At 28.7% G+C, this 19,165-nt stretch overlaps 1 protein-coding gene and 2 long non-coding RNA genes across 3 annotated transcripts; 1 reads left to right on the top strand and 2 right to left on the bottom strand.

The window, feature by feature from the left end:
* Positions 1–6,962: 6,962 nt before the first annotated feature.
* LOC138349438 (uncharacterized) lies at positions 6,963–8,346 on the bottom strand. Its single transcript, XR_011221926.1, has 2 exons — positions 8,260–8,346; positions 6,963–8,219 (listed from the first exon to the last, which is right to left on the bottom strand). It is a non-coding gene; the product is annotated as an uncharacterized lncRNA (long non-coding RNA).
* A 65-nt stretch (positions 8,347–8,411) lies between these two features.
* LOC101254217 (uncharacterized) lies at positions 8,412–9,377 on the top strand. Its single transcript, XR_182894.5, has 2 exons — positions 8,412–8,550; positions 8,891–9,377. It is a non-coding gene; the product is annotated as an uncharacterized lncRNA (long non-coding RNA).
* A 7,365-nt stretch (positions 9,378–16,742) lies between these two features.
* On the bottom strand, positions 16,743–18,067 carry LOC101253202 (putative GDP-L-fucose synthase 2). Its single transcript, XM_010324911.4, has one exon. It carries the CDS (start codon positions 17,893–17,895, stop codon positions 16,954–16,956), a length of 942 nt encoding a protein of 313 aa, XP_010323213.2. The 5' UTR covers positions 17,896–18,067; the 3' UTR covers positions 16,743–16,953.
* Positions 18,068–19,165: the final 1,098 nt, after the last annotated feature.

Here is a 19,165-nt window from a genome sequence, read left to right as displayed (position 1 = left end):
ATGAACCATTTTCCCTGCGGAACAACATTATGGAGCAAAATTCTTACTCTTCTATACATGTAACCAAAAAAGAATCAACAAAATAATTGTTGTCATGTAATGTAATGATATTGTATAAATTGCAATTCAATGTATCGGTATTGTATAAATAGTGTATAATAATGTATACATGCTATATATCTGTGTATCAAAATTTTACATACATCCATATGCATTGTTTATCCCATACATTATACACAGGGTTAATTTCAACTATATACAACAAAACTATTAATTTACTATAATTACAAGTATGTCTTATTTACACAATAGTTAAAAGTCATAGAAGTATATAGTGATTATATATATATAGTGATTATATATATATATATATATATATATATATATATATATATATATATATATATATATATATATATATATATATATATATATATAGTTAATAAAAAAACTATACACTAATTAAATATTATGAACTCAAAAATTGAATAGAGATTAACGAGTATAAAGTATACACTAATCTCGATTAACTCAAAATCATTTCTAAACAGTTTTAAATCTCAAATATGAAATTTTCTCGATGTTTTCAATATTTGATATATAATTCGCTCGAACAATTTACGTTTATGGTATGCCAAATCTTAAATCAAGCAAGTTTTATTGTGGTATGAAGATATCACTAGACAGTAAACATATAGAATTCTTTTATTTTAGAGGTTGTACGAAATCTCTAATTATTTTCATCTAATTACTCTTAAAGTAAACCCTTCATATTTGTTTTTGTAATACAAATATAATTACTATGTTTTCATCTCAAAGTAGTTGATTTTTTGAAGTAAAAATATTTGTTTTCTTCGCTCAATTTAAATGTATTTTCTTCAATATTCATTAAGAAGGAAAGTGAGACAAAATAAAAAGTTATCTCATTAAATTAGTCTTATACATAGTATTCGAACTCGTGCGACTTTCAAAATTATACGTCTTAAACTCGACAAGTTAATTTTCCTTGTAAAGTACGTGAGGGGCTGAGTGACCACTTTTTCCTAGTATCGACCTCGACCCGTGAACCGACTTTGAATCTAACCGTTAATATATTATCTATTCTAGATTCAGATTTGAACAACTTTGTCTATTTTCATCCAAAAGACGTCTCAACAATTGACTCTGAACTCATACTTTATACGATTTTTAACTTTCTTCTCCTGTTCCAATAAAAATTCGTTTAAGGTGTAATATGCACTCCTTCTCCAAGGTTCAAAGGCTTGCTCTCAGTCATGAATGTCACCATCCACATTGTAAAAATTGAATCATTCGACAATTCAAAACAGATATCGAACACCCAAATAAAATAAATTCTTACAAAGACTGTTGCTCACGTGACCTAAAGGGAAAAAGAGAAAAAAATACACATGGTCACAACTCTAATAAATCAACTATAACATGGTCTAATCATATCAAAATAATCTTTTTAACCAATTACTCATATCACTTTTAATTATTTTACTTTTTGTCTTTTTAATTTTATATTATTATTTTCTCTACTAACGTCAGATATAACGGCTGCTTTTTTTTTAAACATAATTGACTTATTATCCTAATACATGATTTAGTGTGAGCTAGGTGGTCCAAGTTTTTAATTTAATTATTTTTTCAAAATTTACTAGTTCAATTAATTCAAATTAGTATTATATAAATATCATCTTAAGAGAAAAAGTATTTATATTAAAAAGATTACTCTTAAAAATTTTAAAATCAAAATTTATGATTAATATAGCAAAGTATTTCAAAGGTATATTTAAAAATTAAAATTTATGAATCTCTTGTAACAATTAATATATAATAATAATTTAATTCACGATCGAGTATTTATGGATATCCACTTATGGAGAATTTCTGTTTTGTCTCTATAGATATTTCTAAATCGTAAGACGATATAATTATCGTAATATCGAATCATATTTTCGGTACCTTAGGTGAAAAATTATTGAGTTTAGGTGAACCTTAAATTTGTTTTTAAAAGGACCCCCTTCCCCCCCCCCCCCCCCCACACAAAAGAGACATGAATAAAAAATTGATAAATTTTTATAGTTAAATATTAAAATTCATTTTTTTTATCTTACTCAATGATAAATTAATAATATATTATTAAATTAGCGATAAAATAACGATAAATTTCATAACTAATTTTATTTATTTTTTTGCTTTTACTACACATTATTTATAAAGCAACGAAAGATTAGAAGAACCAAAAGAAATCGGTTTCATTATAAAAAGTTCTGAAATGGCTTTTTGGCCCAAATACTTTTTTTTTTTTTTTGCTATCTTTGCTTTTATTTTTATTTTTTTTGTTTTTTCTATTTCTTTATGAATGAATTATTGCTTTTTCTATTTCCAAGAGATAACTATTTTTTTTTTAATTTGTATCTTTTAGTTTTAGATTTATAGATTCCAAATTAGGTTTGACCCTTTGTATGCTTTTGTTCTTTTTGTCTTTGTGTTTCCTTCAAATTTTGGGTAATTGAAAGTACAAAAAAAACATTTATATTTCATCATTGCATTTGTATTGATAATAATTAGTTCAAAATTTATTGAGTCGAAATTTATTGAAAAATTTTATACACATTATATTCGGTATATTATTATTATTATAATGCATATTTTAAAATGAAGACAATAATTATTTCTGAACTATATAATATTTTTAAAAAAAAAAAAACATAATATAGTATACAATATTGAGTCATGTTGACATGTCTAAACCACATGTTGACATAAATAATGAATGGCGGTAAAATTTAAATTCGGAAAAGTTTTTGCTCTGTTACAATATTGAAGTGTGATTGTCTTATTTAATAATTTAAAATATATTAATTTAGAGATTATATTTTTATTTATTTAATTATATTCTTAATAATATATAAAGTAGTTAAAATATATTAATTTTCACTCAAAATTATTTTTCTTTAGAATTAATTTTCCATTTTTCTCAACTTTTTCTCCTGCAAAAAGCCTCTCAATCCACTATAATTGTCAGCTTTTTTTTTTTTCTTCTCTAGGTTTTTTTAGAGGAAAAAAAAAAGAAGGATATTAAAATCCCCAAGTTTCATAGAATAACAAAAAGAAAAAGCTGAAAATGAAATCTCTTTCACAATTTTATTTTTCAAGAAAAAGAAGAAAAAAAATCAATTCTATTGTAAAGTGTTAAAGATATGCAACCCCTTTTGCTTTTAATTATTTTCCTTTCATTTTTTTAATTAATTAATTAATTTTTTTTTCTTCTTTATATACAACAAATATATATACTTCTCCTATTAGTACTATTTCTCTTCTTAGTTACCAAACATACAATAAATTTTGTATTAATGGATCCATGCACAAGTTTTTTGCATCTATTAATGGAAATTTGAGAGGTACTCTTCATTTCTCTTTTATATTTTCTTCTGATTTTTCATTACAAGTTTTATATATATATATATATATATATATATATATATATATATATATATATATGTATGTATGTATGTATGTATGTATGTTGTGTTGTGTTTGTTTTTGGTATAATCATCTGCATTCAGAATTTACTGAACCGACTAATTTAGATTCGTATCGTATTTCAAGATTGAAGCTTGATGTATATTTATGAATTTGACAATACCAAGTAGCTCCTTGTTAGTGGTGTATATAACAAAGAAAGGGTATGTAAACACTCTTTCTCGAAAATTATTATAATATATATGAATAAAAAAAATATATCGGGTATCGTGTAGTAGGGGCGGAGCTAGAGTGTAGCCACACTAAAGGTGGTTAGTTAAATATTCTTTATCGAAAATTATACTTTTTATATTAAAAACATACTCTATATATGTATAAAAAAAATTATGATTTCGCTTTTGTCAATATCTTTTGGCCAAAAAACTATATTTTTAGGTTAAGAGATTTACAAACTATGTATAAAAGATCAATCAATAACTCATAAACTCAAATTCAATACCTTTTCTTTCCCCCGTAGGGCGATATACAAGGATATTCATACTCCCTATCAGGAATTTCTTCGTTTTCAAAATTCAAGCTCGAAACTTTTAATTGAAAATAATTAGATCAATTCCTTCGATAATATGAATCTATCAATCGGTTAACACATAATCTGAATCTATCCATATATACATATAACGAATTTATTATTCATTCTCAAAACTCAAACTCGAAATCTTCTTCTATGCTAAAAATGAAGAGTTCAATTGAATTCACTTGCAACACTCCATGTTATCATGGCAGTGATAAATGGGACAGATACAAATACAGGAAAAGTAGGGTTTGATCTGAGAAAATATCTGTTCTGAAAATGATTGATATATGTGTATATATATATATATATATATATATATATATATATATATATATATATATATATATATATATATATATATATATATATATATATATATATATATAATAATAATAATAATTTAGTTCTTCTTTTGTCTATATTTATGATAAATATTGAACTTACTCCTTATGGGGTTCTTTGCTTTATAGTCTTTAGGATTCTATCATTTTCTTGAGTTCTATTTTGGTTTATAATTATTGAATAACAATTATTTAGATTTTTTCGATTTTTTCATAAGATATATTAATAAATGCGTATTAACAATTTTTTTTTTAAAAAAACCTTATTATAAATATAACATCATTTTAAAAAAATTCGAACAACATAAATAATCAGTTACTTCAATCATTTTCTTTGAGTTCCATTTTGGTGCATAAGAATTTATCTAGGTATTAGTTAGCATTTAATTTATTTCCTTTCTTTTTTACATTATTGATCTACCATTTAATTTTTTTTACCTTTTAATGTTTTTCATAGAGAAAGAACTATAGTTGTTTTCCTCATTTTAGTAAATCTCAACTATGTTTTTAAAAATTTATTTCTATATATATATATTTTTTTTATTTGTGTTCACATTTATTTAAATAAATCAAGTAATGACTAATCAATTGTCCTAACAAACTATACCTGATATAAAATCGTTCGATAATTTATATTTTGATAGAGAGAGTGCGCGTAGCATACACATTATATATTTTTTCACCATCTTTCCCTCTATTAAAAAATTAGATCGTACCTACTCTCTGCGCCTAAGGATTTTTATTAGTAAGTAATTAATAAATACTTGAACAATATTATAAATCATTCTTAATGATGTGTGATCACAACTTAAGCTCATCAATATACATAATAAATTGTTCACTTCGTCTCGATAAACGTTTTTAGAGATATATCATCATCGATCTGAAAAGTGTGCATACCAGATAAATACGTATTATAGTATATAAAACTCTTATTTTTCTTTCTCCTTATGATATAGTAGGTTTATCTAAAATGTAACACATACCTTTTATCAAAATCTTGTTTAATTTAATTTAAAACCAAAAAAATATTTCACCAATAATACATTTATTAGAAAAATACTTGACCTAAGTGAGACAAGTTTTAAATCCTTGACCTAATGGGCAGAAATCTAATAAATAGTAAATAAAATCACATCAATAATAAATGTGCCATCAGTTATAAATACTGTTCTGGAATGATGTAAGTAATTGCAAATGGGGTAGGAAAAACATGTACCTCTTCTTAAATTATTTATTAATAATCGAATTCGAATTCAAAATTTAAAGTTTATATCATATTATATCTACATATTTTAGTTCGCTAGTCACTTTTCAGAGTTTAAAATTTCATAAAATAATCATTATTATGGAGTTCGAAATTTAAAGAAGATGATGAATCAAGGTAATAATGTCTTAGAGTTTCACCAGTTAAATTTAAAACAATTATTTATCCTATAAAAATTAGAATTGATATTTATGTTTATTTTATCTGAATTATATTAAATATATTATTATTAATAAAATAATTATTCGCGTATTTTATTTTTATCCCAATATATAAAATTCAATCAAAACTAAATGTAGTTTTATATGTTGAATCAAGTTGCTTTATCTTATTTTACAAGCTATTAATTTCACTTTTTTTTAATGAATTGTTACTCATAATTATTTTGATAATAATGTAAATTTATTTTTATAATAATTATATATAATATTAAGTAAAATTTTGATTTTTTAAAAAATAAACCATCATTTTTCAAACCTTTTGGGCCCACAAACACTTATTATAATTGACTAAAAGAGTCAACAAAAACCAAGTTTATTGGGAAAAGTAGCTAATTAGCAATCTTGTTTAGCTCCAACAAATGAATGTTAGGCCACAAATTCTTGGATTTTGCTTTGTTTATAGTCTCGAGAAAACATAAATAAATAATATAAAAAAATAATAATAACATACTCGATATAGCTTAATGAGTAAAGTATAATAAAAATAAAATATATGTAGATCATATTTTTCTACGTTTATGAGGTAGAAAATTTAAGTTCAATTAATCATTCGTTCTAAAAAGCATGATATAAAAGAAAATTAAAAATAATAAAATAATAAATAAACAAAATTATCAAAATACAATATAATATATTTATTCATTTATATTTTTTGAATTTTTTCTTGAAATTGATGCCCTTTTAGTCAGTAGAGTCAGGTCATCTCTCATTAAAAAAAAAAACTTGTACTATAAATATAATATAGACTACTCAAAAGCTGCATTAATTAAAAAAAAAATATATATATACATTTTGAATTAGTGTTAACATATTGAGAGAAAAAAAATGATTTTAAAAAACAAGATTTTGAACCTCCCATTTATTTATTTATTTATTATCTGATCTTTGATATCTGTATTGAAACTTTACTAAATTAAAACTAAAAATTTTAATATTTAAAAGATAAAACACTCTTTAACAATGACAACAATATATTTTTGGTTCGAATGTATAATCGCTTTGATTAAAATAAAAAAGTATTTACCGCTCCAACGTAACTTCTTTCTTCTTTTTTTTGGTTGAAACACTTTTCTTGAATCTGAGATGTGCATCATTATCTATGGAGGATAGAAAAGGAATTTTGTAATAAATGAAGGGTAAATAAAGGAAAGAAAATAAGACAGAGATTGCTTGTGCAAATCTAGATAAATTGGGAACTGGACTTTTGAGGCAATGTAAGGTGTGAAAGTGAAAAAAAAAATTGGGAAAAATTGACCCAAGGGTGTTTGGTGGGGGTGGGGGTGGGGGTGGGGTGGGGGGTTAAATTTTACTTGTATTAAGTATTTATATTAAATTTATCATATGATTTAATGAGATGAAAACTTAATTATGAGTTGAGTGATATATTTATATTTAAATAAAATTATATGTATTTATTAATTTAATATAAACATCTGATAATATATGTTAATATATGTGACATGATTAATATAGTGTTTACTCAGAGATATTTTGAAATAGGGTTAGAACGACCAACTTAATCTTAGAAACTTGTAAATAATGACCTCAGTTTTTCTATTCTTCTCTACTTAAATATTAGACAAGGTTCGTTTGACATATAACTCAAATAATGATGCGAAATAATTGAGGTACAAACAAGGTAATACGAACATCAGAATCATCAAAATAATTGAGATACAAACAAGGTAATACGAACATCAGAATCATCAAAATAATTGAGATACAAACAAGGTAATACGAACATCAGAATCATCAAAATAATTAAGGTACAAACAAGGTAATACGAACATCAGAATCATCTAAAAACACATCTATTAAATTGAATGATTTTAGAAATGTGATAGGTTTCAAGCTCGCGTTCGATCACATTTTTTTTTGAAAAATTATTTCAAAATATTTGTTTCTCCATAAAATTTGATAAGATTTTGAATATCTAATCAGACTTCCACATACAAAACTTCAATCTTTCACCAAAACATCCAAACACAATTTCAAAAAAAAGAAGATAAACTCAAAATTTTCAAATTTCAAGTTTCAACTTCAGAATCTACGATCTCCGAATCTTGCTTAGCTTAACTTGTTGGGAACTAAAAGAGGTGTGGGGTTTTATTAGTGTCAATCAATGTCAAGCCCATGCCCAAATAACACAACACAAAGCTAACACTATTGGCTTCATTATGTTTGTTTAATAAGACAGATAGTCACACTGTGTTGGGAATAGACATATACAAACTCACAAGGCACAAAGGATTTCTCTTTCAATGTCCTTAAATTGTCTCTTTAACCCTCTTTTCCCCCCTCTTCTTTCTCACTTCCTATAACACCTAATTCCCTCATAGACTTATAGTGAGTACCTACCAACACATAATTTTAAGGATAGGACAACTATTGCTCATCAAACATACAAACAAACAAACTAAGAAGTTTCACTAAAAGGGTGTTGAGGAAGGCTCTTCATTCTTGATAAGAAGTTTCGAGTTCAAATCTTGTAATGAAGTAAAGATCTCTCCATTCTTCACGAGAAGTCTCGAGTTCAAAATCTTGAAAAGGAAACTTTTTTTTCTTGGGGGTAGGAGCAAATAAGTGTTTCATGTAATGGTGTGTAGTGGAATGACAACGAAGAAGTCTCGAGTTCGAATCATGAATTTTTCTTTGGTAAGGAGTAATAGACCTTCTTTATTTAGTAAAAAGTGTTAAAATTTTAAACTTTTTATCGACATGAATTTGAATTAGTTAGAAAATGTAATAATATGACATATAGTACTATATAAATTTCTCGAATTATTCAAAAATGTTATCGAACCCTCATTTTAAAGAGTTCGAGTGACATATAAGAGTAATGATAGTACCTATACACCATTTATCAACCCTATGTTTTTAACCTTTCTTGGTTCATGTGACACCCCAAAAAAATGCACCAAAAAGACAAAATCAAACACCTTTTTATGTTTTTTGTAAATGGGATTCTTTAAAAATCACATTTTTTTTTCTGTAGGACTGATTTTGGTGCTGAAAAAACTTGGTGGAAAATTATCAAACAGTTGGTGTGCAATGAAGGTTCTTGTTGATTTTGGTTCTGTAGATTTGAAGAAAATGTCAGAAATGCAAATGCAGGAAAATACTTACTTTGTGGGTTTCAAAGTTGGATTTTTTCTGCTTGAAATGGATTTTTCCGGCAGTTCTTGATTTTCCGGTGGATTGACGGCGGTGGACGGTGGTGATATTGGCGGGGACGGCTCAATCTTTTCTCTCTGAAAAAATGGTACTCTTGTATATCATTTTGATCTTAATTTTCATTTTATTTTTCTACAATTAATTTTGGTTTTTTTATTTTTAATGTTATTTTTGTTGTAGAAAATTTGGAATTAATTGTATTATTTGTATTATCTTTTGGAAGAAGGAAAAATACAATTATATAGGATTTATGCATATTATTATTACTTGATTTAATTGCTAAATAATAATCTTGTTTTTGTCCCAAATATGAAAATTGATATAATAATTAAAAAATATAAGAAAAAATAGTTTAGTTATCTTTATGTTATTTTTAATTCGAGTGTCTATTAAAAATAATTTTAGTTATTTTTTCATATTAAGGGTATCCTTATATTTTACTCTTTACTGATTTCGCTATGAAATTATACTGAATATATTGTTATTGTAATTGTAAAGTAGATTGATATCAAAGAATCGTTTATCTAATTCTTGAAATTTGAAATGTAAAATGGAGAAAATATATTGAATTATTTGTTTCATGTATTAAAAGGGAAATTTGAAACATTAATTTTTATGTTGAATAGTTAATTATTTTTTTATTTTTTGAAATTTGGATTTTTGATATGTGGGGTAGTTAAACAGTGAGATGATGACATAACAAAAGCTAGTAGGTGAAATTACTAGGTTTGCATTATGCTAGAATAGGACTATATAGTAGTAGAAATTTAGGTAAAAAGTTAATTAATATTTAACTCGTATAATATCGATTCAATAAATATATGATATGTGTTTTTGTATTACTAAAGATAGTTAGTCGATACATATTTGCTTGAATTAATTGTGATAAAATTAACCTAATTTAATGTAAATATCAGACATTTATTAGTCGTGTCTGATTAAACGATGTGAAATAATTAGTAATAATAGTAAAAAGAATTTTATTTTATTTTTTTTTAAAAATGTTTAATAGTTTAAATCATCACATCATATCCATGCATTGATTGTATTTTATTTTTTTATTTTTTTTTTGTTCAAAATTGTTATATTTTTTTTGTTTTAAATTTTGCATTTTTGTTTTCTTCTATGCACGTGAATTTTGGGAGTAAATTTTGTTTTGTTTGTATTTTTATGGGGGCCTAAATTGAGTAAGAATTTTCCATGAAATGGATCATATTTTGGACCTATTGTGATCTTGAAATATAATTTTGGGTGACTAAATTTTGTTTTTTCACTTCTCAAAAACACCCTTTTGCTTGTTTTGGATCTATCTCCGTCTCACGCATCTTACCAGCTCACGTGGTTGATCAGTTACGTTAACTAGATCAAAAGAATAATTTAGTGTCTTTCATATTGAATCGTTGATATAATGCATAATCAAACATTTTTATGTGTTTTTAGATTCAATATTAACATTGTTTTGTATGACAAGGTTCTAGTAGTGTATTTTTGACGGAGCAATAGTAATATCGTCTTTATGTATCGTATAGATCATGGGTTCAAATCATGAACTCAGTCCTCATATTACGAAAAATTTGGGTGCGACTTTTTTCTAAACTATGTGAAAGGAGATAAAAATGATTATTTTTTTTCTTCATATAATTGAGGTGTAAATATGAACTATTTTTACAGTCCTTATTTGTCAGTATAAGACAGGCCAGATTTTATTTACTGTTGGATATATAAACCAAAAAATATTTCCACCTGAATGTAAAACTGTAAAATTGTTTTTAACAATAAAAATAAATTATTGTTCAATAAACTTCCAAATTTGCAGTCTGAACATTTAAAATATAATAAAATAAAATATCTTACAATGTATTATCCTCTCTTTTTTTTTTCTTTTTTTTTCTTTTTTGATTTTTTGGTCCCATTTTCTGGCAAAGATTTAACTAAATCTGCATCTCTTTTTTTTATTTTAAAAAAAAAGAATATAATAAAAAATCCATTGCAATTACCTTCCAAATAATATAGTAATAGTAATAAAATGTGAAAATATTACTACTAACTTATCTATAGATTCTTGAACAATAAATTAACTTTTTTTTTGTAAATTTTTTGACTCTAAAATCTTGAAAGTCAAATGATTAAAAATAAATAACGGACAAAAAAAATATTTAAACTTGTTATTAAGTAACTCATTCTAGGTTAAATGAGAATATTATGAAGAAGAAAAAAAGGAATTCATTCAAAAATAACATAATTGTGTGGTAAATATTGATTATTTATCGACGCTATCGAGAAATACCATAGTTATTTTACAATTTGAAGAGTAAAAACTTTTGGTAAAATAATCACTTTTTTCTCTCTCTATATTATTTAAATATATCATATTTTTTCTTGTCTTGTGTTACCTACATTATCATACTAGTTTAGTTTACTTTTGTTACTTTTTTCTTTAGCATACTTTGATAATACATCGTCATGCTGAGAGTTTATCGTAAATAATCTTTCTATATGATAAAAATATGAACAAAGTAATGCATATATCTTATTCTTCTTATACCCTACTCATATCGACTGCAACTCTCTGCTAGCGAAGTAAAATCTTTGCCCCTATTGGTTGATTGATCTGATCAGACACTTGCTCTTTCCTATTTTTGACAGAAGAATAAAAGCACAAATTCTCCCTAGAAATATATATATAATTAGGTCATTGGGAACTTTTTTAGGTCAACACCTAGAAATATGATTTCTTTGCCAATTAGAGATTAATCATCAGAATGAGAAAGTCCACTCAAGTATCAAACCACAACTTGCACTAGACCATAATTGTATAGTTCACATGTCAAAATAGTTTCAACATCATCAAATAATTGATGAATGATAGTATACCATCAAGAGTGGTGGAGGAATGAACATAATTTTATCCCGTTCTTAATTAAAGATTTTAAATTTAAATTTTATTTTACTATATTATATTTATCGTAAAACTCTAAGGCTCGATTAATATAATAAAAAAGTAGTCAAGATGGTTATGTTATATATCATTCTAAACAATATTAATAGGGTCTAGGGAAAATAGGTGTACGCAGACCTTACTCCGACTCCAAAGAGATAAAAGAGATTGTTTTCAACAAACGTACTAATATTTTAACATTTTGAGATATTTAGATTCGTAAGATCATTTTAAGTATTTTAAAGAGGTTGTTTTCAACAAACATACTAGTATTAAATTTTCAATAACTCAACTACTCCAATTTCAAGAGTAATAATATTGAGATTACTGTTTTGAGTTCTTCCATAAAAATTTATTTAGTACTCTTGCAGAATTAAAAATAAATAAAAAAAATTCCTTATCAAAAATAAATATATTTTGGAAACCAAAAGAATATTGTTGCAGATATCTAATGAAATTCCCCTTTGTACTCATTTAACAGAACTAATTTGTACTCATTCTGTCATATCGCCATTTTTTTAATTAAAAGAAACCCATAAAAAAAACAGAAAAATAATATAATAAAAAAAAAAGGTACAAGCTTAAAGAGATGGTAGAGATTTCCTATTTATTTTGATGTTTATGGTTTTCATTTTATTTATTTTTCTGTTTCCTTCATAGAGAAAAGACCAAAAAGTAAAGTAGTTTTAGATAACATCCACAGTAAAATAATTTTTCTTAGTACTTATTCCGACCAACACAAGTATCGGATAATTCTATCTGTCAAAGCTTCGGCAGATGGAAGAAATAGTAGCTAGTATTATCTTCCCTCAGCGGATACTTAAATCTAAGACTTCATAGTTCTCAACTCGACCATCCTATTTTTCTACTTATACTTTGTGTTACATCTTCATTTATCTATCGTAATGGAATCACAACTGCTAGCCTTTGGGTGTGCATTGGATAAATCTTGCTTTAGTTTAATAGCCCGCAAATCACAGAGGTAAACTGCACTTCATAGTTTTACCTCTCCTCAATATAACCTTGAAAATACGAAAAAAATAGTTAATAAATCCACAGCATTTATGCTATGCTATTTGCACACTTGTACTTGCCTTAAACAACATACCAAGTGACATCCTACAAGTGGGGTATGGAAAGGGCGGGAAGGTAGAGCGTACGCAAACCCTTATCCCTACCTTATCGAGGTAGATAGGTTGTTTCTGAAAGACCCTCGGCTCAAGTGTAGCATATCAAAGTTGCACTTGCCTTAAACATGTCATGAATTTTCTTTCAAACAAAGCAAGTCCAGAGTTATAACTGAAAATTTTACCTACTTCACAAATTGTGCTTTCAACAATCTTGCCTATTGCAAAGATATGAAGCACACGAGCATCGTCACATTCAATACTGGAAACAACAAGATAAAATGGAAATAATGAAGTTTATTAGCCACCAAGTCATAAACATGAAATCTCAAAGGAAATCAATTTCAGAGAAAACCATGCTCGATCGATACTCATCCTTCGGTAGCTTCTTGTGTGTGTGGTGAAAGTGAAATGAAAAGGACAAACCAAAAATAACAGTTATTAAGAGCCTATACTCAGCAGGCTTCAGTGGTTAATTAGTCTCGCCCCATCAAGATGGGGGAGGGCAGCTAGGGTGGAAAAAGAATCATAGTTCACCATCATTTTCTTTAGTTATACCGGGAAATCTATCTGGAGTCCACCTTTAGGACCTGTTTGAGCTAACCACAAGGCCACAACTTTCGAACCTCAAGCATGATGGGACCGTCCCTCTACTCTTCTCCACTTAAATAGTGGAGTTAGTTCATTTGGCATGGGGCTCGACTTGTAACCTAAGATACAAGTCCCTCAATCTTTGCCAAATGAACTGAACCCCCACAGTGGGTGTGGGGATGAGGGTGATATAGTCCAATTATAGTGCAATACTTCATGTTTTCCTTCTTAGCGACATTAAGATTCAGAAACAGCATATAAGCTCACTTACACTAGCAGGACCACCAATTAGCAGAACAACAAAATATCCCGTGGCCAGTGCAATACCACTAGTAGTGTGTGTGGATACCTTACCCCTTACCTTGGGAGGTAGAGAGGTTGTTTCAGATAGACCCTCAGCTCAAGGAAGACTACCAACCAGGCAGAACTCTACCAAATAATAAAAATGTCCTCGCCCAGCATATAATCTACTGAAAATGGCATGCAATTATCTATTCAAATTAACGTAATTATAACAAGTCATTAAAATTAGAGTTACTATTAAGTTACAAGTGATCAGCAACAAAGTTCTGAGCAATTACTAGGAAGTATCAGCAAGTTAATTCATAGGAAAGAAATGTTATCAGCTAGGAACTAAAATAAACAATCAAGAAGCATTGCTTGTACCCCACATCCAAGCCATATTTCTGGAAGCATCCTGTGTCATGTCAAAGAAGTCTTCGTGGTTTCCTTTTTCGTCTTCTGTCTGCACAACAGTGACACATAATGATTGGGAGAGGCTATTTTCTCCCTATAATGCGCATGTTTACAGATGACAAATTGAATTGCGCATTTTCTCCCATTTTATCAATATCCATAGGCTTCTCGTGTTTTGGGTTTCTATATTATAAAAAAGTATCTAGATGATAAATGAATAATTTGAATATTTATCTATCACAAATTGAAATTGTTACATCCAGGTATTCTTAATATTAATATTGCCTCAAAACCAGCAAGTCTACAGACATTGGAGAGGACAATTTTAGTTGAAGCAAACACCACAGAAGTTGGTGTTCCTTAGATGTATAACCTACTTTTGTTCAAGAAACCTTGTGGGACCAGCAGATATACTTGGAAGACGTCCATTTGGAAGAACTGAACAGATATATAAAGATGTTCATAAATGAATCCAGGTATCCTATTGATAATTAAGATCTTTATGCAGAAAAGGTTACCTTTCATGTCCTCAAGTAACATTAAGAGTCAAAACAAGCGAAAACATACAAATTTCAGAAAATGATTGTGGAGTTAAGACTGCAGCATATACGCAACAGCATATAAGCTCCCTGCAGACCAGCTAGTAGGAACCTTCGGCAGAGCAGAACCAAACATAAAAAGTCTAGACTCTAGGCCCGGCAATCAATATGCTGGAAGTTGCATGCAATCGTCTGTTCTGATTTAACCTAAGCACAGTATACCTCCCAGCACAACTACTAAACTTCTTACAATAATAGTTTTTTTTCCTATAAACCTTATTCTTCTTCTTTTCTTTTGAGGAAGGTCAGATATTATTGATGAACAAAAAGCATTAAGAAACTATAGCATTTTATGATAGTGATTCTTTAGTAAGTTTCTAACATAACATTTAGGTTGTAGTAGGTTTTTAAGTTTCGGGTGAACAGGCTACAAAGTAAAGTTTCTACGGTTATTAGTGTAGCTCTCAGCTATCTCAGAGGAAAGGACTTGGTATGTTATACATCTCATATTAGACCCCCCAGAAAAGGCAAAAAAAAAAGAAGCTAAAACCGTCTGTCTCTTTTATCATATATATGATATGGCAGCCTTCTTAAGCAGGAGGTGATCCACTAGCAGTTGTAGTTTTCTTGACATATCAAGTTAAGAGGGCGAAGCTCCTAGCAATGGGAGGAAAGCGGACTGGGTAAGTGGGCTCCTTTCACCTGACTGGTAATTAGGAGTGATCTTTTTTTTTTTGCATACGTCTATACTGTTTATCTCTTTCGACTAGGAGGATTGGCATTTGGCCAAAGATGTGATCTATCTCTTTTCTTGGCTGTATTATAGCTTCATTTTTATTTAGCGAGGAACTGTGTCATTCAGCATCGAATAATCAAAGCTGAAAGCGTTAGGCATCTTTGGAGCATGTTCAGCTTCCAAAATTCCTCGAGTTACTCTACGACATTATCACATAAGGAAAACATGGTTATCAGAACAGAAATTTAAATTATGACATCAGCTCTGATTTTTTAGATACAAATAGAAACCCCTCACTCCATTTGCAGGTATTGCTTGCAAGCCCACATCCCAAGATCTAAACTACTGGAAACTTCATGTGTCAATGTCAAAGAATTCTTTATGGTTCCTCTATATCATTTCCTTTCAGCACCAAAAGTGACGAATTATATGGGAGCGGATAATTTTTTTCTCACTGTAGTACACATGAGTGCAAATAACCTATTGAATTCCATGACTTACAAAGACTAACAGAAGGGAGTATGTGGCACGTGAGAGGTAGCAAGTACCACATGGAATTAGTCAAGGTGTTGCAATGGCCCCGGCACCACGATTTTATAAATAAAGAAAAACATAAAAGGAGTACCATGAGCTCTTTCTAAATGAATGAAATTGCCGTTTGAAGATTCAAAACATTACATATAGGGACAAGGAAAAAGCTAATATTTCTATATTGAGATGGGTTCCTTATATGGTCAAAAGAAACTCCTATTTTGTTACTATCCTCAAAAAACTCCTATTATGTTAAATAGCTACTCCATTTCACCAAGATGAAAAAAGGTCCTCCCTTTGAACCTTATTTACCATTGTCAACTAGTTGATCACCAACCAGAAAGTAAGGTCAGCACCAATCGTGTCCGGACAACAAAGCTCAATACAAAATGATCAGTGTTTAAAACATTTCACAATGAACTCTTGCAATATTGAACATGAACTCCTGAGGGTGGCAGATCGAATAAAAATTGGACTGGCAAAAGTAATAAACATAAACATAGTGAGAATCAATATTTCAATTAAGCTTCAATATTGAACATGAATTCCTGAGAACAGCAGATCAAATAAAAATTGGATCTTTGGCAAAAATAATTAACATAAACACAGTACATAATCAGTACAACAGAGAATCAACATTTCAATTAAGCTTATTATAATCTTTCAACAATCTGACAAACAAAAATAACAATCTCATATCTTGTAAACATTCAATAATCACCTGAACTATTGCTTGCCATAATTCTCCAAGTACCATTTGTAGGTATCAACAAGACCATCCCGAAGCGATATCTTTGGTGTCCAACCTAATCCAACAAGCTTCGAAGTATCCATAAGCTTCCTTGGTGTCCCATCCGGCTTAGTCGAATCCCAAACCAACTCCCCTTTAAACCCCACAACTTCCTTCACCAATTCAGCTAACTCCTTAATACTCACTTCCTTCCCACTCCCCACATTAACATGTTCTAAATCACTATAATTCTCCAACAAAAACACAACTGCATCAGCTAAATCATCGACATGTAAAAATTCCCTTAAAGGAGAACCAGTACCCCACACAACAACTTTATCAAGATTGTTAACTTTTGCTTCATGAAATCTACGTAACAAAGCAGGCAAAACATGAGAATTCTCAGGATGGAAATTGTCATTCGTACCATATAAATTCGTAGGCATTGCTGAAATTGCATCAAAGTTATGCTGCAATCTATAAGCTTGACACATTTTAATACCAGCAATTTTCGCAATTGCATACCATTCATTTGTAGGTTCCAAAGGAGCAGTTAAAAGTGCATTTTCAGGAATTGGTTGAGGAGCAAATTTAGGGTAAATACATGAAGAACCAAGGAACAGAAGCTTCTGAACTTTGTGATTGAAGGATGAAACGATAACGTTCGTTTGGATTTGCAGATTTATAGTGATGAAATCAGCTGGGTAAGTATTGTTTGCGTGTATGCCGCCGACTTTCGCGGCTGCGAGGATGACGTATTGAGGTTTCTCGTCGGCGAAGAAGGATTCGACCGCGGATTGATTAGTGAGATCGAGATCGGAATGTGTACGGAGGATGAGATTTGTGCAGCCTAATTGGTAAAGTTTCCGAACCACGGCGGATCCGACGAGTCCACGGTGGCCGGCGACGAAGATCTTAGCGGAAGTATCTATCGGCATTTTTAGTGTGTGTGTGGTGGACTCAAATTTCTGCGAGAAATAAGATATATAAATAAATTAGCATAATAATTATGATATTCGAATCAAACTATCATATAATTCAATTAAATACGATATATGTATATATATATTATTTTTTTCTAATTATTCTTCGATTAAATATATATTTGATATCGATCATCTTTCACTAGATACGTATATAAGGAACTTTTTTATACAAAGAATATTTTTATTTTTTGCTTTTTAGGTGAGTCATGTACTGATTATATATTCCCCTTAATGATAGCTTGATTAATTATAATATATATATGTTATTTTTCTCTAATTATTCTTCAATTAATTATATTTTATACAAGAATATTTCCATTCTTTGCTTTAAAAGTGAGTCATGTACAGATCATATATTCTCTCCTTAATATTCTTGAAATTGTATACAAAGAATTTACAAAATAAATTCCTTTATAGAATAATGCTAATTATTTTTACTATATTTAGTTGATTAAGTGTACATTCCAAATTATTGAATGTAATAATTGAGTAATTTAAGATTAATACTTTATTTGATTGTGAATGGTAAGTAGTACATTCATATTTTGCTAGGGATAGAATGGGAGTCTACGAAAATCAAATGATTATTGCACAGATTCTATAATTATATCGAGAAATTCATTAAAATTAAATTATTTAAAAAGAAATGGAAGTTCAACATTATACTCAACAGTCAATACCATACCAAGTGTATTGCATCCAACGAGTGGGGATCTGACGAGGATAGATAGTAACCTTACCCTTTATTTCATAGAGGTAGAAGTTTCCGCAAAACACTCGTCTCGGAAGAAGTCATACTAAGTGTATTACATCAAACGAGTGGGGATTTGAAGAGTATAAATAGTAATCTTACCCTTTATTTCATAGAGGTAGAAGTTTCCGCAAAACTCGTCTCGGAAGAAGCCATACTAAGTGAATTACATCCAAGGAGTGGGGATTTGAAGAGTATAGATAGTAATCTTATCCTTTATTTCATAGAGGTAGAAGTTTCCGCAAAACACTCGTCTCGGAAGAAGCCATACTAAGTGTATTACATCCAACGAGTGGGGATTTGAAGAGTATAGATAGTAATCTTACCCTTTATTTCATAGAGGTAGAAGTTTCCGCAAAACACTCGTCTCAGAAGAAGCCATACTAAGTGTATTACATCCAATCGAGTGGGGATTTGAAGAGTATAGATAGTAATCTTACCCTTTATTTCATAGAGGTAGAAATTTCCGCA

The sequence above is a fragment of the Solanum lycopersicum genome, chromosome 7, assembly GCF_036512215.1.
Source record: "Solanum lycopersicum chromosome 7, SLM_r2.1".
Lineage (NCBI taxonomy): Eukaryota > Viridiplantae > Streptophyta > Magnoliopsida > Solanales > Solanaceae > Solanum > Solanum lycopersicum.
The sequence above is the reverse complement of the archived record's forward strand: the minus strand, read 5'-3'. Positions and strand labels throughout refer to the sequence as shown.